The 24505-nt window shown below is 36.2% G+C and overlaps 1 protein-coding gene across 2 annotated transcripts; it reads left to right on the forward strand.

Moving 5' to 3' along the window:
• The first annotated feature begins 352 nt into the window (after positions 1 to 352).
• LOC127846354 (transport and Golgi organization protein 6 homolog) lies at positions 353 to 24231 on the forward strand. 2 transcript variants are annotated; one of them, XM_052377535.1, is made up of 16 exons: positions 353 to 497; positions 1187 to 1272; positions 2288 to 3198; positions 4990 to 5137; positions 9022 to 9134; positions 12256 to 12418; positions 13315 to 13385; positions 15310 to 15422; positions 16155 to 16343; positions 17226 to 17334; positions 18149 to 18517; positions 18867 to 19055; positions 19343 to 20015; positions 20284 to 20435; positions 22250 to 22363; positions 23289 to 24231. In XM_052377535.1, coding segments are annotated over exons 1-16 (3585 nt in total). In that variant the 5' UTR covers positions 353 to 495; the 3' UTR covers positions 23472 to 24231. The 2 variants fall into 2 exon arrangements, with proteins under 2 accessions (XP_052233495.1, XP_052233496.1); XM_052377536.1 differs by having other exon boundaries at positions 18164 to 18517.
• The last annotated feature ends 274 nt before the right edge of the window (positions 24232 to 24505 follow it).

Here is a 24505-nt window from a genome sequence, read left to right on the forward strand (position 1 = left end):
ACTTATACCAACATTCAGTAAGGTGTTTAGATGCATTTACTATACATAAACTTGAATAGGTTTCAATACATAGAAACAAATAATAAAAATATAGCTCTTCAGGTCTTCAATTACCATACTTTCACACTTGATTATATATGATTTGCGCAAATTTTGTTTTTATATCACATTATCTGAAATAAAGAAATTATAAACAAAATGCACACTCGTAATAAGAAATTGTAATTATGATGTTCTTTAAAATTAGTTAAATAAGGGCGAGTAGTTATGATATAAGGGGCGGGTCTCTATGAAATTAGAGTGTATCGTGTTAGTGTTAATAACCTCCCTTGGTTGTAAATTTGACATGGATATGAATTGAAGCACTGGTTGATGGTGACTGTTTGCAATTACACATTTATCATTTAAATAAATTGTCAAATATTATTGTACGATTGTATATAATTAAGAATTGACAGCAACCAGGTTGTATTATTTATTTTACCGTAAACGTCAATGTAAGTATAATGTCAATCTTTAACGTGAATACCGTGATGACTAAGTTTTCGGACTCTCTAAATTTTCGGACACCCGGTTATTTTTCTTGACTAAATTTCGGACTAAGTGTTTTCGTCCAATATTTTGTTTTCTATAATTTAACACTTATTTTCTTCTTTTTTTAAATCTAAATTTCCATACTCATTTTCTTGTAAATTTCCAAAAACTTAGTTATTACGGTGATACATGGTGAACAATGTGGCTCATTTTCTTAAAGACTTAAAGTTTCTAATGATATATCAGCATAACAATTATTCAAGTCTGTTCAAAAACAAGGCCAACAGGAATGGGGGCAGTTCATATGACTATATGGCTACAATTAAACTTTCTAGAGGGCACATTTAAAGCCTGGTCATAATGAAACTTGCTTAGAAAAAAATGATCCAAAGATATCTTGGCAGAGTTCTACACTTATTCCAACAACATTGCAGTCAATAAGTGCTCAGAGAACAGTTCAGTTTCTTCATGTTTCAGATGAGCAACCTAATGCTTTTTGAACAACGTTATGCCTTTGGCCTTGGTGTTGTTCAATTTCAGGAAGTTTCAGATGCTAATTCACTAGCTGTTGTATTAAAACTTGTATGACATTTATGACAAATTTAATTTTCAAATAGAGAAAATACATTTTTTTTCTTTTTATATTCTTCAGGATGGAAGCACCTCAACATTACCCGTTGCCATCTGATATTATTTTGGCTATCAATATATTGGTCTCCGCAAATAAAGCCTCTTGTGGTAAGCACTTTTGTTTGGATATATGTGGACCTTTGATGCTTGTTAAAAGGACAGAATTTTGATTGATGCATGTGGGGGATTTTCAAATAATGAATATGTCTATCATTGTAAAATTCTGACACTAAAAGTGTGTGCTAGAAGAACTTTTGATTGTTATTATCCATACTTATTTTAACACATTTAATTAGGATTCTTTTTTTAATTAAACGGATATAATTAATTATGATTTACTATCCACTTAGGCCCCCATCCCTCAAAAAATAGGTCCGTTTTGTGTCTCACGAATTGGTGCCGACCCTCAACTTTTTATTTGGTTGCCAAAAAAAAAAGAAAAAAGTTTGTTAATTTTTGTTCATATTAGATGTAATATCAAGCAAACAAAGCATATATATACATGTATTTCTTATAATAAGCTATAGCAGCCTTCCATTCTAGTACCCGAAAGACAAAAAAAAAACAGAGAAAAAATCCCTACCTACCGACCCTGTTTTTTATTTCCCCCACCACTATAGTGGGGTACATATTGTTTTTGCCCTGTCTGTTGGTTTGTTTGTTAGTTTGTTTGTTTCCCCAACTTTAACATTTGCCACAACTTTTGCAATATTGAAGATAGCAATTTCATATTTGGAATGCATGTGTATCTCATGGTGCTGCACATTTTGAGCAAAGGTCAAATATATGGGGCAAAATCGCTCATTTAATGTACACTTTTGCAATATTGAAGCTAACAACTTGATATTTGGCATGCATGTGTATCTCATGGAGCTGCACATTTTGAGTGATGAAAGGTCAAGGTCATCCTTCAAGATCAAAGGTCATATTATATATTTGGACATAGTGTTTCACGCTTGTTTTTTCCAAGGAGACCGCAAACGGATCTTTTTTTTTGCCTTATCCACTAATCCATATGTTAAACCTGAAATTGTATCGTTTAAGTATGTAAAATGAGAAATAACTAGATTTTTAAAATGTGTTTAGGATAAATAAGTAATTATGATATTATTTTCTCTTCTAGGGTCAGATTCAGATATGACTCTGTTGTCAATATTGGAAGCAAATGTGAAAGTATTTGATCAAACATTACACCACAAGAAAGAATTTGAAGCCCTTTTACAACAGTGGCAACAAAGTTCCGATGAGATCGAAGTAAGTAATTTTACAAGATGGACGTTTGTACAATATTGTCTTAAGTGCTTAGATCTTCTACAGAGCTCACTTAAAAGAAGCTTAGGGGAGTATGAACAAGCATTAAAGAGTAAACAATATACAAATAATGATCATAATCCACTTATGTCCCCTGATACACTGAGCTTCAGTGAGCAGAAAGTTGTGAAGAGTTGCCTGCAGTTTGTCGTCTGTTTAGGACTATGTGTGAATCTCGAACCTGGTGTAGGGATTCCTCTGCACGCTCGGTCCAGTTTTAGCCCGCTGGTCAAATCAACAGATGACACTAGTGTTTTTAATGAAGAACGGAAAGAGTCTCAGTTATTCCAGTGTGTTCAGGTGCTCATGGCATGTGTATTTAATTCAGCCCTTGGAACAATCCTCTTAACTGAACATCTGGTCGACATATTGGCAGCTCTACTACAGTTAAATCATTCTGCAATGATTAAGAGTAAGGCTTCCATGTCAAATCATATGGTTGCAACATCACAAGGGGTCAAAACAGTCCAAGAATCATACCAAGATTTGAATCCAGCCACGGTAGTTGACTATGTTCGGAAACATAATCAGCAGTTTGAAAATGAAATTAGGACGGCAGAATCAAGTTCAGATACATGTATGGAAAGTCAGTTTGATGAAAGGGTTTCCACCAAGGACAGTCCAAATTACTGTGAGACAGTTCTTGCAGAGCTGTTGCACAAGGTTTATCCTCCTTTGTTGGTGAAGACATTGTTACTGTTGCAGGGTGGACCCAAACCAAAGGTTTGTTTCTTAAATTGCAGATGTATAAACATGTGTAACTTCAACTTATTAAAAAATTTAGCTGTATTTTTTTATCAAAATCAAATCAAAACTTAAAAGGTTATGGTCATTAAGTCTAACCTGTCGAGTACTTGCGTGCGTGCATTGTGTGTTGAAGAGTGTGATTCATTTTATTATGATATTTTTATGCCCCCCTTCAAAGAAGAGGGGGTATATTGCTTTGCTCATGTCGGTCGGTCGGTAGGTCGGTCGGTCCGTCCACCAGGTGGTTTCCGGATGATAACTCAAGAACGCTTGGGCCTAGGATCATGAAACTTCATAGGTACATTGATCATGACTCGCAGATGACCCCTATTGATTTTGAGGTCACTAGGTCAAAGGTCACAGGTTAAGGCCATGGTTACTGGAAATAGGCATTTTAAGGATTTAGCATGGTTCAAACAAGGGAAACAACTACCGTTTTTGCATGTTCTTTTTGTTACAGAATTGCCTCCCTTGTAATATATTTAAATTTTACCAAATGTAAGACTAACTTCATTTTTGTAATGCATACTACTACTGCTGCTGCTGCTGCCTGCTGCTGCTGCTACTTCTACTACCACTACTACTACTCCTACTACTACTACTACTACTACTACTACTACTACTACTACTACTACTACTACTACTACTACTACTACTACTACTACTACTACTACTACTACTACTACTACTTCTATACTACTACTACTACTACTACTACTACAACTACTACTACTACTACTACTACTACTACTACTACTACTACTACTACTACTACTCCTCCACCCTTCTACTACTACTACTACTACTACTACTACTTCTACTACTACTACTACTACTACTACTACTACTACTACTACTACTACTACTACTACTACTACTACTACTACTACTACTACTACTACTACTACTACTACTACTCCACCCTTCTACTACTAATACTACTACTACTACTACTACTACTACTACTACTACTACTACTACTACTACTACTACTACTACTACTACTACTACTACTACTACTACTACTCCACCCTTCTACTACTACTACTACTACTACTACTACTACTACTACTACTACTACTACTTCTACTACTACTACTACTACTACTACTACTACTACTACTACTACTACTACTACTACTACTACTACTACTACTACTCCACCCTTCTACTACTACTACTACTACTACTACTACTACTACTACTACTACTACTACTACTACTACTACTACTACTACTACTACTACTACTACTACTACTACCACCACCACCACCACCACCACCACCACCACCACCACCACCACTACTCCACCACCACCACCATCACCACCACCACCACCACCACCACCGTATTCACACAATTGCTGCTACTACAACTTATAGCCCATATAGGGGGGCATGCATGTTTTTCAAACAGCCCTTGTTCATTGTAAGTGTGCATGCATACATCATTTGATTATTTATGTTTTGTTCTTATTGCTTAAGATGAAATATGATGTATTTGTTGTAAATTGTGTTATGTTAGAAGACCTTGTTGAAAATAAGAAATGTATTATATAAATTGCATATTATGTAATTTCATCTGATGTATTTCGTAACAAGTCTATCTTCTTTAAATAAAGATTTTATTATTACTATTATGATTTGATGCATGGCAAATATGAAAATTTAATAAAACTTAAGGTTAACAAAGTTAAGTACTTTTTTATTCAAATAGCAATATTGACTACTTAGTATGGATGTTTGTAAGACAACATCTATATGCAGAATGTTGTTAACAAGAAGCCAGTGATTGCGGTTGCCCCATTGTGGTTACGGAAGGAGTGCGGTCGTCACTTGACAAACATTGTCACGAGGCCACGTGGAGTACAGAGCGTCCTGAGAGGCATGTTGGACATGCCTGGGGCTGCAACTGGTAGGACACTGGGAGGCACATTTCCATGGGCAGATGATTTTTAGCTCATCTATTTTTTGAAAAAAAATTATGAGCTATTGTCATCACCTTGGCGTCGGCGTCTGCGTCGGCGTCCGCATCGGCGTCCGGTTAAGTTTTGCGTTTAGGTCCACTTTTCTCAGAAAGTATCAATGCTATTGCATTCAAACTTGGTACACTTACTTACTATCATGAGGGGACTGGGCAGGCAAAGTAAGATAACTCTGGCGTGCATTTTGACTGAATTATGTGCCCTTTTTATACTTAGAAAATTGAAAATTTTGGTTAAGTTTTGCGTTTAGGTCCACTTTTTTCAGAAAGTATCAATGCTATTGCATTCAAACTTGGTACACTTACTTACTACCATGAGGGGACTGGGCAGGCAAAGTTAGATAACTCTGGCGTGCATTTTGACAGAATTATGTGCCCTTTTTATACTTAGAAAATAGAAAATGTTGGTTAAGTTTTGTGTTTAGGTCCATTTTATTCCTTAAGTATCAAAGCTATTGCTTTCATACTTGAAACACTTACTAACTATCATAAGGGGACTGTGCAGGCAAAGTAATGTAACTCTGACTGGCATTTTGACAGAATTATGTGTCCTTTTTATACTTAGAAAATTGAAAATTTGGTTATGTTTTGTGTTTAGGTCCACTTTATTCCTACAGTATCAAAGCTATTGCTTTCATACTTGCAACACTTATTAACTATCGTAAGGGGACTGTGCAGGCAAAGTTATGTAACTCTTGACTGGCATTTGGACGGAATTATGGGCCCTTTATACTTAGAAAATTGAAAGTTTGGTTAAGTTTTGTGTTTTGGTCCACTTTACCCCTAAAGTATCATAGATATTGCTTTCATACTTGGAACACTCGCAAACTGTAATAAGGGTACAGTAAAAGGACAAGTTGCATAACTCTGGATGTCATTTTTATGGAATTATGGCCCTTTTTTGACTTAGTAACTTTGAATATATGGTTAAATTTTGTGTTTCGATCCACTTTATCTCTTAAGTATCAAGGCTATTGCTTTCAAACTTCAAATACTTTCATGCTATCATGAAGTTACTGTACCTGGCAAGTTGAATTTTGCCTTGACCTTTGAATGACCTTGACTCTCAAGGTCAAATTATTAAATTTTGCTAAAATTGCCATAACTTCTTTATTTATGATTAGATTTGATTGATACTTTGACAAAACTACTCTTACCTGACATACCACAATAGACTCCACCCAAACCATCGCCCGTGCCCCCCCCCCCTCGAATCCCCCCCCCCCCCCCAATTTTTTTTTTTTTTTTTTTAAGATCATCTCACAAATGACCACCACACCCTCACACTATACCCCCCCCTCCACCCCATCCCCTCCCCAATTTTTTTTTTTAAACGGTTAAAAAACAAAACTTTTTATTTTGATTATTTTATGTTTGAAATACCGTCCAACCATCGCACCCGAGAATCCTCCCCCACCCCCCTCCCCCCACCCCCACCCGAATCCCCCCCCCCCCCCCCCCTAATTTTTTTTTTTTTTTTTTTTTTTTTTTTTAAGATCTCACAAATTACCACCACACCCTCACACTATACCCCCCCCCCCCCCACCTCACCACCCCCCCCAATTTTTTTTTGAAACGGTTAAAAAACACAAATGTTTGAAATACCCTCCAACCATCGCACCCAAGAATCCCCACCCCCACCCCCCCACCACCCCCCCCCCCCACCCCCCAATTTTTTTTTTCCTTTTTTTTGCATTTTTGGAACATAATGTAATAAATGTCCACACCCCCACACAATACACCCCTCTTCACTCCACCCCTCCCTCCTTTGTGATTGAAAATGAGAGTCCATTCACCTTTAAAAAGAAAATAGATGAGCGGTCTGCACCCGCAAGGCGGTGCTCTTGTTTGGTTTTATGCTCCAAAGTAGGAATTAAGTGATGTATCTGTCTTTGTCCATCCTGCTTAATGTTACATCATCTGCAGAGACTTATTTGAAAAGTGTAAAGGGATAAAATTGGTACTTTGTATGATCTTAAGGACTTAATAGAAGGTACAGAGTAAAACGACCATGACTCTTATAAGTATATTTTTGGAGTTATCACCCTTGGGTTGTTTTTTGTATGGAGCATAACTGTTAGTACTTACTTAACAGAATTGAAATATAACTTCATTCATTAATAGAGCATTTTGAGAGCTTGTCTATAAGCATTTCTTCTTCATTCTACAGCGTGTCTACAAGCAGTTCTTCTTCATTCTAAAGCATGTCTATAAGCATTTCTTCTTCATTCTACAGCTTGTCTATAAGCAGTTCTTCTTCATTCTAAAGCATGTCTATAAGCAGTTCTTCTTCATTCTAAAGCATGTCTATAAGCAGTTCTTCTTCATTCTAAAGCATGTCTATAAGCAGTTCTTCTTCATTCTACAGCTTGTCTATAAGCAGTTCTTGTTCGTTCTACAGCTTGTCTATAAGCAGTTCTTTGTTCTACAGCTTGTTTTTTAAACAGTTCTTCTTCATTCTCAAGCTTGTCTATATGTAGTTCTTCATCATTCTATAGCTTGTCTATATTAAAGCAGTTCTTCTTCATTCTACAGCTTATCTATATTAAAGCAGTTCTTGTTCGTTCTATAGCTTGTCTGTAACCAGTTCTTGTTTGTTCTACAGCTTGTCTATAAACAGTTCTTCTTCATTCTAAAGCTTGTCTTTAAGTAGTTCTTCTTCATTCTATAGCTTATATATATAAAAGCAGTTCTTCTTCATTCTATAGCTTGTCTATAAGCAGTTGTTCTTCATTAAACAGCTTGTCCATAAACAGTTTTTCTTCATTCTACAGCTTGTCTATAAGCAGTTCTTCTTCATTCTACAGCTTGCCTATATGCAGTTCTTCTTAATTCTACAGCTTGTCTATAACCAGTTCTTCTTCATTCTACAGCTTGTCTATAAGCAGTTCTTCGTCATTCTACAGCTTGCCTATATTAAAGCACTTCTTCTTAATTCTACAGCTTGTCTATAAGCAGTTATTCTTAATTCTACAGCTTGTCTATAACCAGTTCTTCTTCATTCTACAGCTTGTCTATAACCAGTTTTTCTTGTCTATAAGCAGTTCTTCTTAATTCTACTGCTTGTCTATAACAGTTCTTTTTAATTCTACAGCTTGTCTATAACCAATTCTTCTTCATTTTACAGCTTGTCTATAAGCAGTTCTTCTTCATTCTACAGCTTGTCTATAACCAATTCTTCTTCATTCTACAGCTTGCCTATAACCCGTTCCTCTTTATTCTACAGCTTGTCTCTAACCAGTTCTTCTTCATTCTACAGCTTGTCTATAACCAATTCTTCTTAATTCTACAGCTTGCCTATAACCAGTTCCTCTTCATTCTACAGCTTGTCTATAACCAGTTCTTCTTAATTATACAGCTTGTCTATAACCAGTTCTTCTTCATTCTACAGCTTGTCTATAAGAAGTTCTTCTTAATTCTACAGCTTGTCTATAAGCAGTTCTTCTTCATTCTACAGCTTGTCTATAAGTAGTTCTTCATTCTACAGCTTCCTGTCTGCGTAAGAGCATTATTTTAGGTCAAAACACATCTATTGGGCATTTATCAGTTACATTGATAATGCTTGAATTCTGTTGAAATATTGAAAAGTAGCTATTATGATAGATGTAATTGTTATAGGTTTATAGTTTCAAACTTTACTTAAAACGAAATGTTTCAATTTCCTGTTGCGAAAGGTTACAACATTGTGCAATCTCTTTCTCAGGGCATAAAAAGCATTAATTCTTGAATGCATGCAAATCTATTTAGGTGATTTTTTTTGACAAAACATTCACCCATAAGCCATTGTTCAGTTTGTTGGGCTGTTCTTGTTGCAGGCATGACTGAGGCCCATGACTGGAGGAAATGTGATGCAGTTGCCAAGGTGATAGCATGCTGCCCACTACAGGCCCAGTCTGTAGACCAGTATTACAGCCAGGTCTCCCCTCAGGTACGAGATACAAGAAAGTCATAGCAATGTTTACTCCTGATTTAATATATAGATATGCAAATAAAAAAAGGAGTGAACTGTTAATTTAATATATCAAATTATATGATTTAAACAACTATTACTTTCTTAAATATATGTGTACCAATTTTTTTTAAACAACCTTAGTGTGCATTACTTAAACGTTTAAAGTAAAAACTACATTTAAGGATTTTAATAACTTAATGAGTGCTGTGTTGAATTGGTTTAAAAATCTCCTGTCTTAATTAAAACTTTCCTCAAATGGTGGTGGTTTGTGTTATTGATGAAGTAAATTACTTAGACTAAAACATGTACTATTAAATTCTGATAGAGCAAATGTGACTTTAACTGATCATGATTTTAACAAATAAAAATAGTATTAATACAACGGATATTTCTATGCCCATCTTTGACAAGCAATCAGTATTCTTAGTTGGTTAACAAAACATCAAGTAAGCAGACCTAAGTCTCATTTCATTAAATTTAACGCATGCTAAATAAATGCTTTAGTTATGTTCCTTCAATAGCCCCCATCATAGATCCAAAGTTAAATTTTCACAACTAAAACATAACACTTACTTACTGTGAAACCATTTATTTTCGTCAGCACGAAATTTCGTTCTTTTTTTTTAAAAATGACTATTTCGTCAGCACTTAAATTCGTCCATTTCTGGTTTTGAAAAAAAAAGCGTTCGATTTGTTTGTAATGTTTGTAATACATGTAATACGCGGTTGCGAAAAAATCGTGCTGGGGAAAGAGGAGTGACACTTGGTAGTCACTTGCAGGAGGTGGGCCTTGTTTGGGATATGCCAATTAAGAAGTTTGTTATTTCAGGTGATAGTAACTGTCCCTTATTATTTTATGTCATTGACACGTTCTTTGTTATGATTAGCGGATAAGTGGGACTGAATAACCGTTAACGAGTTATAAAAAAAACAAAGGTACGGGTTTTTATGTATGTGTACAAAAATAGTAGATGCAGTTAAAACCAAACAACCAAACACAAATCAATATGTTTTTTATTAATTTGTAATAAAAGCGCAGAATATATTTCAGTCAGGTGTTGATCACACATCGTCATATTTTAATTGCGTTTAATAGTATTGTCTTTAATCCGGATTCACCGCGCGTTGGCTGTATAATCTGCAACACCCCTGAAAAACACAATACACACAATGGGTAATAAATTTGTTAACAATTATCGCTAATCAAAAAATACTAGTGGCCTATAACTTACCTTGCAATCTTTTTTTACTGGCATTTTGCGAGTGTGCGAGTTTTAATTTCGAGCCCTGTATATATGCGTGGATTATGCTGGATTTAAATGCCTCATGCCTACGGTAATTCAGTCTTATTTGTTTCAAACATGATTGTTCGTTAGGATCTTGAATTCGTCCATCTGTCGAAGGACGAAAAAGACGAAAATTAATGTCTGACGAATAATAATGGTTTCTCAGTATTATGTAAACCCCAATTTGTAACAACAAAGGCACTGTTTCATTGCTTTATTACTGAGTTTTATTGACACATAGATTATTGGTTCCTGTCATCGGTGTAGCATGTTGTTTTAGTATGCGTCGGCATTAATTTACAGTACTTTCTGCGCTATAGATGACATTTGTACAATTTAGTCTAAAAATTGCATTATGAAAAAAAGTTTCAGGTTAACCTATACTTAAAAAATTAATTAGTTTTCAGCAGGTTAACTCGTTAAACTGCTTCCCTCAATTTATTTTAGGTAAATGGTAAATATGAAGTGTTAAAGCTGTTGAAGCAGTTAGAAGTTGTTCATTTGTGATTTTTATCTAAACTAGAAATGGCGCGGCAGAGGCCGACGCGTATCCCCACGCCGAATGTTTGACCTAGGTGTGCCCCAGGGTTGGTAATGGGGCCATGCATAGCTGAGATTGACCGTATTGTCATAAGAGAAGTTCATCATCAATTAGAAGTGAATTGGTGTAGAAATGAAGAAGTTATAGTAAAAGGCAATTTTGGGTGGGTGTGACATATGTGGGCAGGGCGCCCCAGGGTTGGTAATGGGGCCATGCATAGTTGAGATTGACCGAATTGTCATAAGAGAGGTTCAGTATCAATTTGAAGTGAATCGGTGTAGAAATGAAGAAATTATAGTAAAAGGCAATTTTGGGTGGGTGTGGTCTATGTGGGCGGGGCGCCCCAGGGTTGGTAATGGGGCCATGCATAGTTGAGATTGACTGTATTGTCATAAGAGAAGTTCAATATCAATTTGAAGTGAATCGGTGTAGAAATGAAGAAATTATAGTAAAGGCAATTTTGGGTGGGTGTGGTCTATGTGGGCGGGGCCCCAGGGTTGGTTATGGGAACATGCATAGTTGAGATTGACCCTAATGTCATAAGAGAAGTTCAGTATCAATTTGAAGTGAATCCGTGTAGAAATGAAAAAATTATAGTAAATGGAATTTTTTGGTGGGTGTGGCCTATGTGGGCGGGCGCCCCAGGGTTGGGATTGGGGCCATGCATAGTTGAGATTGACCCTAATGTCATAACAAAAGTTCAGTATCAATTTGAAGTGAATCCGTGTAGAAATGAAAAAAATTATAGTAAATGGAAATTTTTGGTGGGTGTGGCCTATGTGGGTGGGGCGCCCCAGGGTTGGGAATGGGGCCATGCATGGTTGAGATTGACTGTATTGTCATAGGTGAGGTCCAGTATCAATTTGAAGTGAATCGGTGTAGAAATAAAGAAGTAAATGTAAAATAACCTAAAAAAATGAGTGATAATTTCTGACGCGGCCCCACCCCAACCCCTATAACTTTTGACCCAGGGGTCAGATCAAAATTCCAAATAGTGCACCGTCGCACATATGCTCATAGCTACCATGTGTGTAAATTTCAAGGTTCTAGTGCTTTTAGTGTAGGAGGAGATAGTGGCCAGGACGGACGGACAGACGGACGGACGGACAGACGGACGGACGGCGGAGATCACCACAATATCCCCACCTTTTTTTCAAAAAGCGTGGGGATAATTAGGCCATATTTGTATTCATATTCAGCATATGAAGTATTTAATGATATCATGGTTTCCACCATCACAATACTTTATAGTCTAATATTTTGTTCACAGCTGTTGGAGTTGCTGGCAATAGAAGACAGGGCTGTTTGTCGGCAGTTCCTCAGAGTTGCTTGTGGGACGATCGTCAACATGTGGACACACAATAAGGGTCTTGCAGAGACACATATTTTCAAGCCCCTTCTGCGACCCCTAATCAGGTGCACTGAGGACCAAGGTGAGATATATGTGTGATTACCGGTAATTTGTACTGAGGGTTGTACTCAGTCTGTTTAAAAGTTATTAAAACGTTAATTTTTTGTTCTACATCATCCGTAATTTTCATTGTTGGAGTTATTAAAAGTTAATTTTGTGCTCTTCATCATCTGTCATTTTTATAATTGAATGTGATTTATGTTTCTTAATTATTTACGATGAAATAGGGGTTGAATGGCTCTGCACCTGCTTGTTGGTTGTATGTCAGAAGGGTGTTGAGTTGATCTTGAGACCATTTCATAACTGGCTGCACTACATCTAAAGAATGTTTTGACCTACAATATAAAAAAAATGTAATGCCGGTTAATTATGAAGAAAGGAAAAGTTTTATTTATTTTGATATTAACAGATAAAAGATAGTTTGGGACTTGTTAGATGATATTTCTTTCAGCACAATAAACGCTGTTTACAACTTATGCCCCCAGATCGAAAGATCAGGGTTATATTGTTTTTGGCCTGTCTGTCTGTCATTCATTAATTGTATGTGTGTTTCCCAAAACTTTAACCAAAACCATGGTTAAAGTTTGGTCATAACTTTTTTAATATTGAAGATAGCAACTTGATATTTTGGCATGCATGTGTATCTCATGAAGCTGCACATTTTGAGTGGTGAAAGGTCAAGGTCATCTTTAAAGGTCAAAAGTAAATAAATACAATCCAAGGGAAGTAGTTAGCTTTAAAAGGGAGATAATTTGTAAACCTGCCAAATGATATATTGAAATTTCATTTCAAAGCGGCGCAATTGTGTTTTTGACAAACACATCTCTTGTTTTATTAAAATCTCTATGATGTAATTAAAAAAAACACTTTAAGCTGCTGTTCTTTGAATTATTGTAAAATAAAACAAATGTGTTACAGGAGATTTAGCACCAGGCAACATTGTAGTAGAGGAAAAAGAGCTGGCAAGGTGTGTGGACCATTGCCATAAGGTACCTCATTCCTGTATATATTTAGGCTGTGCTCTGTGAAAAGGGGGTTTAATACATGTGCATTACTTTTAAGCTTGTATGATATATTTCGTTTCAAGAAAGTCTCTTCTTAGCAAAAATCAAGTTTATGTGGAAATTGTCGTCCCAGATGAGCCTGTGCGTACTTTACGCACATATTTTGAACCCCTTTTCACAGAGCACAGTCTATTTTCATTCGGGACAATCACATTCATAAACTGCACTTTCTTATGCTTAAATTGTCCAGATGTGTTAAGTTTCGATATAACAAATTCACACTGCAAAAATACCCAGTAAACTGTTTGTTCACAGTCTTTAGTTTGATGACATTGTTCTTAGAATAATATCTCTTAAGTTGTATACTGTTGGCCTTTTTTGTTAATAATTAAGGTGTCTGTGTTGCAACCATGTCTATTTGCAGTTCTATGCAGAACTATTAACACAAAAAGTCACCTCCATTTTTATGCCCCCCTTCGAAGAAGAGGGGTTATATTGTTTTGCATGCGTCGGTCGGTCTGTCCACCAGATGGTTTCCAGATGATTACCAAAGAACGCTTAGGCCTAGGATCATGAAATTTCATAGGTAGATTGATCATGACCGGCAGATGACCCCTATTGATTTTCAGGTCACTAGGTCACAGGTCAAGGTCACAGTGACTCGAAATAGTAAAATGGTTTCCGGATGATAAATCAAGAATGCTTACGCCTAGGATGATGAAACATCATAGGTACATTGATCATGACTGGCAAATGACGCTTTTTTATTTTCAGGTCACTAGGTCAAAGGTCAACGTCACAGTGACTCGAAACAGTAAAATGGTTTCCGGATGATAACTCAAGAATGCTTACACCTAGGATCATGAAACTTCGTAGGAACATTGATCATGACTGGCATATGACCCCTAACAGATGACCCCTATTGATTGTCAGGTCACTAGGTCAACTGTAACGGTCACAGTGACTCGAAACCGTAAAATGGTGTCTGGATGATAACTCAATAATGCTTACGCCTAAGATCATGAAACTTCATGGGTACATCAATCATGACTGGCAGATGACCCCTATTGATTTTCAGGTCACTAGGTCAAAGGTCAAGGTCACAGTGACTTGAAACCGTAAAATGGTTTCTGGATGATAACTCAAGAATGCTTACACCTAGGATCATGAAACTTCATAGGTACATCAACCATGACTGGCAGATGACCCCTATTGATTTTCAGGTCACTAGGTCAAAGGTCAAGGTAACAGTGACTCGAAATAGTAAAATGGTTTCCGGATGATAACTCAAGAATGCTTACGGCTAGGATCATGAAAATTAATAGGTACATTGATCATGACTGGCAGAAGACCCCTATTAATTTTTAGGTCAATAGGTCAAAGATCAAGTTCACAGTGACTCGAAACAGTAAAATGGTTTCCTGATGATAACTCAAGAATAATAAGGCCTAGGATCATGAAACTTCATGGGTACATTGATCATGACTGGCAGATGACCCTATTGATTTTCAGGACACTAGGTCAAAGGTCAAGGTCACAGTGACACAAAAAGTATTCACACAATGGCTGCCACTACAACTGACAGCCCATATGGGGGGCATGCATGTTTTAAAAACAGCCCTTGTTTAGTTTTTTTCAATATTTGTGTTACTTAAACCAAGTGCAAAAAGTTCAATTATGTAACATTACATCCATTTATGCCTCAACAATGCGTGTTTTATTCTTAACATTTATTTTGTTGGTTAGAAATTGAGCATATATATTTTGGCCTTAGTGTTTTTTTATCAAATAATATTTTCAAATAATATGTGAATACTTGATTCCTCATTTAAATACTGCACATAATAGTTCTGAAATTTAACTGGCAAATACCGGTTCTCTTTAACATTCTAAGAATTCCATCTTCCAGTTGTTTGTGACGGGCAGTGTGGAGTGTCCCGGCCTGGTGTCCAACCTCCAGCCTGTGGTGCTGGTACTCTATGAGCTGCTGCTGTACACAGACCAGGGCATTGCAGCCATCAAGTAGGCAGTCTTGCAGGCCCTTATTCACCCAATGAGCCTCGTTGTTCTGTGAAAATCGGGCTTTATGCATATGCAGTCTGCCCCTGCTAATCAGGGATGATGCTTTCGTCCTAAACTCGATTTTCGTTTAGAAGGGATTTCCTCTTAACAAAAAACTCCATGAAAACAGTCAGTGTAATCCCTTATTAGCCTGTATGGACTGTGCAGTTTAATTAATCTGGTTTTACACTTGTGGCATATTTATTAAGCCATAGGCTGAAATTCTTAGGGAAACCCCAAGGAGATTCGTTTATAATAAAATGCCTTTAGGTCTTTTTGCATAACATATTTTGAACAAGTAAATTTTGCTTAAATGATAAATAGTGGACTTTGCTTTGCATATTTGATCTGCAAGAACAATTTTAATTTCCCTTGAATACAGACCGGTATCTATAGACACTTGCATTCCTTCAAGCATGAGCAACTTTTTATCAAATCGTTGCAGACAAATATAACATGAACTGTTAACATTTTTCAGTTTTTACACAACCATGACCTGTAGTAAAACTTGTTAAATGTATTTGCAGATTTAGAAGTGGAAGTTAACCTTTCAAAAATCTGCTGGAGTAACACATACTGATTTGGTTTATTGTGTTCCCTACATGATTATAATTTAAAAAAGCAACTAAAATTATAATGATTATTTTTAACTAGTAAAAGTTTGTTACTAAATATACATTTTAACATTTGTAGAACAAGCTGTAAAGAACTTGTAGTAGCCTTCTTGAAGAAATGTGACCTTCAAGTGGCCTTGACCTGTCTCAAGAGGATGACCTTTGACTCCAACACATTTGACAAATCATTTCCCAGCATGCATCAGAGCTTGAGTTTTACTCACAGTTCCAGTGGAGGGGTCAATGTAGTTGTGGACAACAGTATAAGGTACTGAAGATTAACCCTTTACCACTCAGAAGCAAAGTGGAAATGGCTATCTGCAAACAGCATAAAACCAGAGCAGCTTGCGAGTGACTCTCAGTCTATTCAGGTTTTATGCTGTTTGCTGCTCATCAGTATCTAAGGGTTTGAAATGAAGCCTTTAAAACTTTAATCCAGGAAGAAAGGTCTTAAATTAAAGTTAAGTTTCTGAGGGACTATAAATGCATCCAAATAGGTATCTAAGTGGTAAAGGGTTAATTTATTTTTGTTGACATGAAATTTTGTTAGTTCATAAAATATAGCTATTTTCATTTTATCTTTAATGAATGGATTTGTTAATAATGTCTGAAATAAGACTTTCAACTTGAACCTTTCTTTGGATATTCGATTTCAAGCTTAAGAAGGCCAAAGAAAATCCAATACATTTAGTGTGCGACAAATAATATTGGTTTCAGTTATTTGTGACTTTGTTGTTAGAAAAGTGTTTTTATTTTAAGGATGTCTGGGTCGTATGCATAATGTTGTGCTGTAGTATGTACTATTAATAAAATGGTCACTTTATTAATGTGTTTGTACAAATGTGATGTTTTTACACACAAGTTTTACTTTGTGCCATCCCTTATTAATGAGTTGTTTGTGAGTGTCAATATTACATTCAACTTAGCCATCTCAGCTGCAGTAGGATAAAAAATAACGTAGCATGCTTTAATATTCTATTAATATTCTATGTCTGTTTTGGATTCTTTTCACTTCCAGCCTACATGTATCTCTCTGCGTGAGCAGTAAACTCAACATTATAAATATAGCTCTCTCTTGACATTTTCTAAACATTTTCTTTAAGCTTGTTACCTGTGAAATTCCAAGACCTATCATTTTGTTACTCTTCAGTGACCCAGAGTATGCCCCTATTGATGTGCCCATGTCCTGTATAGTATCCATATTGAAGGAAGTGGAGACCACAGGACTGGCTGGAGAGTTCCTTGTCTACATGCTGCAGGTTCAAGTCTATTCATACAGGAGCCACGTTCGGGGAAAACTAGGCTTAATGTCACCTTATGTTTTCATCATTTAAAAGACAAATATGTTTGAAAATGTAAAAAAAAAATTAGAGTTGCATAATAATAACATAGGGACACATTGTTGATGTGAGCTAAGTTGTGGGAAAAACTGGGCTTAATTCATGTGCGAAAAGTGTCGTCCTAGATAAGCCAGTGTCTGCACAGGCTAATCAGGGACGATACTTTCTGCTTTGACTGGATTTTCATTAAGAAGAGACTTCTTTTAAACTTAAAATTAATTAAAAGCAAAAAGTGTTGTCCCTGATCTGGGGCAAAACTTTACACACATGCATTAAGGCCAGTTTTCCCATAACACTACTTATATCAACAGTGTGTCCATATGTTATTTTTCTAATTAAAAACTGATATATTTTTGTTACAGTTTCAAACTTTTTTGTCTTTTAAATGACTAAAACGTCATGACTTTTTACTATTAATTCAGTATGTGAGTCCCTTTTGTAAATACAGCACTGTTATCTGTTATAAACTTTCAATAGATTATTAATCTTACACTGCTTGATGTTTTTGTGGTTTTAATGACATTTATAAGTAACCAAAGTAAGCTGGACATTATTGTTTGTTTGTTGTGACTTGTATTGCCAACTTGGACCATCTTTAAAAATAGTTAAACATTATATATTAGTTCAAATGTGTTCTTTTATATTCCTTGGGTTTTCAGGTCTCCACCTAAGGGCCTTTTGCTCTTTTGTTACATATGACACATGTGATTTCTTCTTCTTCACATATCTTCAGCAATCCTCCTTTCAGGAATTAACTCACATCATTGAAGCAGAAGTGCCAAATGTTAGCAATGATCAAGCCTCCAGTCACTCAGTTCTTCCGGAACAAATGCTTCTAGACATTGATCGTCGACACGAGAGTTTAATTTGCAACTTTGAGAAGCAAATGAAACTGCTAAATTTATTGGCTTCAACATGCGAGTCTCTTGGGCCTGAGTGTATAAAGAATGCTCAACAAACCCTGGTATTTGTTAGAGCAACATTATCACGTGGAATCCAAGTATGCCACAATACGGAGGATATCGAGACGGAGGTTTTCCAGTCTGAGACTCTGACCATGGCAATGGGTTTATTGACTGCTCTCCTGACTGGGGCATTTCAGGTGAAGTCACTTTCAGTGAATGTGTGAGGGCAATTGTAGAAATTAAAACGTTTCAATAGTCACAGACTGCAGATACTTGCCATGTAAAAAATTGTAAACTAAATTAACACCCCACTGAGCACCTATGTACAGTTTTCACATCTTAACCTATAGGCCCCAGCACAAAATCTTCTATCTAGATTATAAAACTGAAGAAGATTTGGCACTACGTGTACTGTGTGCCAGTGTTTCACTTTCCCTTCAAATATTTGTTGGACATGGCCTGAGTGCAGTGTTTCAATTTTTTTATATAGAAAATCGTATTTGATTTTTTATGTCAATTTGTAGATAAAGATTTTATATGTTTTAGCTGACGGACTCTGACAAAACAAGCATGCAGGAGTTGTTGCCCTTGCTGCAAGAAATCAGTGTCCACCACCCAGAATCCTCTGTACAGGAAATGGCTACAGATATCAGGATTGCCATAGCAACTCACGGAGCAGTGTGGTCAGACAGCAACAAGACCAAAGAACAGTATTTCAAGGACATATCCCAAAAGGTGAAGGTTGTTTATAAAACCAATTGTTTAATATTGTATGTGGTTTAAAGTTTTTACTAGAATATGCTGAACAGGGGTAGAACATGATATTGAATTTAGTCTCGTTTAGTACATTCTAGTGAACTTCTTGTTTTGATGTCCATATTTATTCCTTCATCACATGCCATGATGTAATATTACAAATGTATTTCTTTTGTAGAAATAAAATATATTTTGTATTGTGCATTTTTTGTGTATTTATTTATTTATTTAGTAATTCAACAAAATATTGTAATAATAAATTACAGCTGAAAAAAGAAGACAAACAAATGAACACCAAGGGTGATAAAAGGTCAGTTAAAATTGAAGTTTTGCCAGACAAATCTGACCATACAGCCCCATCTCTCAGTGAGCAGAGAAATAATGTGACTGACAGGGCATCAACAGTGAGTGGCAAAGAACAGTGCTCCAGCAGATCGAATACTAAGTCTTCGGAGACTCTTTGTAAAGATGATTTCAATGGAACTATTGAAAACATGCCAGTGACACAGAATGTGCCTTTTGCTGATGTTAAAGTTCCACCTGAATCAGAGTCAGCCGTAAACAAAGAAGTGGAAAGGGAAATCCAACAAGTGTACAAAGAACTCTGTGATTCCTTGGTACCAGTGAGGGGCCACGGGCTCATACGTCTGACCCACCTTGTACAGAATAAGCGTAAACTCTTGAAACCTCGTGCCGAAACCATTCTCAAGATTTTTGAAGAAAACTTAGATCATTCTGACTCTTATATGTACTTGTCTGCAGTGAATGGGTTGTCTACCCTTTGTGATGTTTTCCCAGAGATGACCGTTTCAAGGGTGTGTCACTTGTTTAGTAACCGTGGAAATGACCTTCAGTCTGGAGAAGGGTCAATGGTGCAAAGGTCACCTGAACTTAGAATGAAGCTTGGAGAAATATTAGTCAAAGCTTCTAGAACATTAGGTTAGTTTAATATGGTTCACAGGCAGTTATGCCAAGTGTGAATAACAATAACAATTAACCAAAACAAATTTGTTTGATGCACCTATAGTAACATCAATTTAACAAAATCTAAATCATCTTATTTTGCTATTAAATAAGAATAAAGAATGTATTACACAGAATTGTTAGTTTTTGTTGTGTTTTTGTGTCAGTTTAAATAATTGTCTTATCTGTTATGAAACTTATGTTGAAAAACTATTTTAAATGTGATAACTCCTCTGTATTTCAGGGGACACACTTCCTTCATACCGTGACCTGTTACTGCGTAGTGTCCTGGTAGGGGCAAGGGACAGGGAGTCCCTAGTAAGGGCAAGTAGCCTGTCTAACCTGGGTGAAATATGCAAACATCTTGGCTTCTCACTGGGAAATGTTATACATGAAGTAAGTGCTGAATATCTGCATGATCGTGCATGGGTTATACATAAATGACCTTTCATTATATCCCCCAAAAAACAAGTTAAGGGGGTCATACTGGAATAACCATTGAATGTCTGTCCACCTGTCTGTAAACACAAATAATTCTTCCAGAGATGTTCTCCTTCTGTTTCAATATATATCATTTAAACTTGATTGGATGGTTCCTATGATATTTATTGTTATTTTGCCATTGTTATGCCCCCAGTAGGGTGGCATATAGCAGTTGAACTGTCCGTCAGTCAGTATGTCAGTGTGTGTGTCAGTCTGTCCGTCCGTCCGAAAAAAACTTTAACGTTGGCCATAACTTTTGCATTATTGAAGATAGAAACTTGATATTTGGCATGCATGTGTATCTCATGAAGCTGCACATTTTGAGTGGTGGAAGTTCAAGGTCAAGGTCATCCTTCAAGGTCAAAGTTAAAAAAAAAAAATGTTCAAAGTGGCGTTCTTATGAAGCTGCACATTTTGAGTGGTGGAATTTCAAGGTCAAGGTCATCCTTTAAGGTCAAAGGTCAACAATTTTTTTTTTTCAAAGCAGCGCAATAGGGGGCATTGTGTTTCTGACGAACACATCTCTTGTTCAGTCTACTTTAAAAATTACAAAACTAATGCCACTTAATCATCATAGAAGAACTGTAACATTAATGTTACTGTAGACTTTTGGTTTAAACCACTAAGTCCAAAAGTCTTATATTTGTTATATATAACATTGTATTGTGGTTCCCTACTAAGTTTGTTCGAATAATGCCCATGGGGTCAAAATTGGCCAAGCCCCAGGATCCAGGATTTTACATGCTGCATCAGGGTGTTGTCATGGCAACTGTGACAAGCTCGAGTCCATGGTTGATCACTCTATGAGTTTATTGATAATGGAATGATATTTCAATTTTAAACAATCGCGTAATAGCAGATGGCTGCTTAGTTCAATCATTTGGCAAACAGAAGACAGACAAGAAATCTCAGTCTGATGTTTTTGCCGTTGGGCAAGTGGTTGCAACTTTTGATGCATCATTTTGTAATAAGTTATAAAAAAAACTAGACTTAATATTCTGTCTGCAATTGTTCCATGGCAACACACACTCTTTATCATGGACAGTATTTATGCATGTCTTTAGATATGCCCTGTCAAAATTGTTAGTTCATGTCCTAGATTACTTTATAAGCTGTATAACAGCATTGGCAATTCAAATTAAGTTTAGTGTAGATGCAAAATGCTTAGTACACTGCAACTTCAATATAATTCGTTCAATGGGGTTCAAACCACAACTCATGTTATAAATGGAATGATGCTATACGTTTGGTGTACCAGGGTTATGTGTAATTAGGGTTAGCTATAGCCAAAATGGCAACACTAGATGTGGTATGGTGAGAATTACGTCGTGCTTCCGAAGCTGCCCGAAGCCAATCTTGTGTTTGCTTGTTAATGTTCGGATATCATCGCGGGAAATTCACATGCAATATATCATCACTCAAACAAATAAAAACGAGCATTTTATATCGCATTAAATCTATGTTACTAGACTACATCTAGCATTGAAATTTTGGCTATTGCTATAAGGAACACTGATTTTGTATGTGTTAACTTTATTTTTCAAAATAAGATACAAAATATTGGTTGATTTTGAGTGTTTATGGAGTTTTAAAGATTTTAAAGATACTTTCAATAAAGAAACATCTCTGACAATGTGTTCTGTTGAAGGTGTTTGAGTGCTGTAGCAGTGTGTTACAGCCTGACGCAGACCCTACTGTACGCCTTCTGACAGTGTGTTCTGTTGCAGGTGTTTGAGTGCTGTAGCAGTGTGTTACAGCATGACGCAGACCCTACTGTACGCAAGGGGGCAGCACAGGCTCTGACTCTACTTCTACAGGGACTTGGTGGCAAAACATTTCAGGTGAGACTTCTCTAAGATACTTTCTTTTTACCTGTGTTTGTGGTCACACAAGCATGGGGGGTGGGGGAGGAACATGTTCAGCAATAATCTGTTAACTTGTTCTCATGTATTCAGATTACTAGCGCTTTAAGCCATATGTTCTATGAATGTTAAATGAGTTTGTACTTGGGGGCAACATTTATTGTAGCAGTTTATCTTTGTAAACTGTGTACAATATTTTGTGTGGACCTTACGGGAACTAAAGGAGGCGTAATGTATCACATCGTCTACCGGACTGAGCATCAATCATTTCTGCTTCTTCTGCAAAACAATCATTAAAAGAATTAGATTTAGACTATGCCCTGTGAAAAAGGGTTTAATGCATGTGCTTAAAGTGTTGTTCCAGATAAGCCTGTGCAGTCTGCACAGGCTAATCAGGGACGAAACTTTCCGCTTTTATGATATTTTTCGTTTCAAGAAAGTCTCTTCTTAGAAAAAAATCAAGTTTAGGCAGACAGGGTCATCATTGATTAGCCTGTGCAGACTGTACAACACTTTACAAACATGCATTAAACCCCCTTTTCACAGAGCGCGGCTCATTTATAGACTATCTTATTATAAAAAAAAATTTTTGTACAGACCCTTCAAAATTAATTGCCGAGTACAAAGACCATACTTTTTTCATGTATTTGAAAATCATGCAGATTTCCTTATCAGTGTGAGGTTCAGATTATGGCTTTAAATAAATCAACAATATTTTATGCAAACATGACCTTGCATTGAATGTACCAACTTTATTTCATGCACAAGACCATAAATATTTGTGTTTTAAAATCATGCAAATTGTTCTTATCTGTGTGAAGTTCTTTATGGCTTTCATAAAAAATCTTGTATGCAGACTCGACATTCCAACCAATATTTCATGAATGATTGCTCCTGCTTGCAGGTGCTTGACTCAGTGTTGAAACCCCTGTATCGTCTGCTGAAGCTCTCCATGACAACAGAGAAGGATTCTGGTGTGAAACTGCATGTGAATCTTGCTCTGAATGAGCTCGATGATATCATGAGGGTGTACCTTTTCCCTGAACAGAAATTGGAGAAGAGGATACGAGTGTTGGACTTTGACTGATTGGATTTTTGTCATACATGTTTTGACCGTGTTGTAAAGTCAAGAGACTTATTCCAGATACGAGCATTGGACTTTGACTGTTAATAGACTTATTCCAGATACGCATGTTGGACTTTGACTGATTGGATTTTGTCATACATGTTTTGACCTTGTTGCAAAATTAAGAGACTTATTCCAGATACGCATGTTGGACTTTGACTGTTAATAGACTTATTCCAGATACGACTGTTGGATTTTGACTGATTGGATTTTGTCATACATGTTTTGACCGTGTTGTAAAGTCAAGAGACTTATTCCAGATACGAGCATTGGACTTTGACTGTTAATAGACTTATTCCAGATACGCATGTTGGACTTTGACTGATTGGATTTGGTCATACATGTTTTGACTGTGTTGTAAAGTTAAGAGACTTATTCCAGATACCAGTGTTGGACTTTGACTGATTATAGACTTAGTCCAGAATGTTCTTGGTTTTAGGAAAAGCTTGTTAATCTTGTAGAACAAACCAAGATGACTCATTTAACGTCCTTTTAAAATCCTGTAATATATCACTGAAGTACGATTGGTAGATAAAATGTGTCAGAATGGCTGTAACTGTCTATGAGATATTTATCTAAAGATGGAGAACTGGTTTACAAATTATGACAGATCAATATGATTTGATTATCATGGTGTTAAGCCATTCAGATAGGAATGACTAGCATATCCCAATGTCTGATGAAGATGTCTTGTACAAAGATTAATAAAGTTTTTATTGGAGATGTGTGGTTATGTGCATATAGGATGTACACGTATTAGTACTTGAAGTTTCATTATGATGAACATTGAATGTAATCAGTGGAGTTTAAGTTATATAGTGATTTAGTAACATGGATATATGCAGTTTAATGCATTCTGCTTTTCAGTCTTAAAGCTGGCCTTATACTGTGTTTGTAACATTGGGATTTATATTTTTTTTAAATTAAAACAAATACCTGGAAACGAAATAATAAATACCGGACATAATGTGTGTTTAATAATGTGAGAACAAAAC

The sequence above is a fragment of the Dreissena polymorpha genome, chromosome 9 (genome assembly GCF_020536995.1).
Source record: "Dreissena polymorpha isolate Duluth1 chromosome 9, UMN_Dpol_1.0, whole genome shotgun sequence".
NCBI lineage: Eukaryota > Metazoa > Mollusca > Bivalvia > Myida > Dreissenidae > Dreissena > Dreissena polymorpha.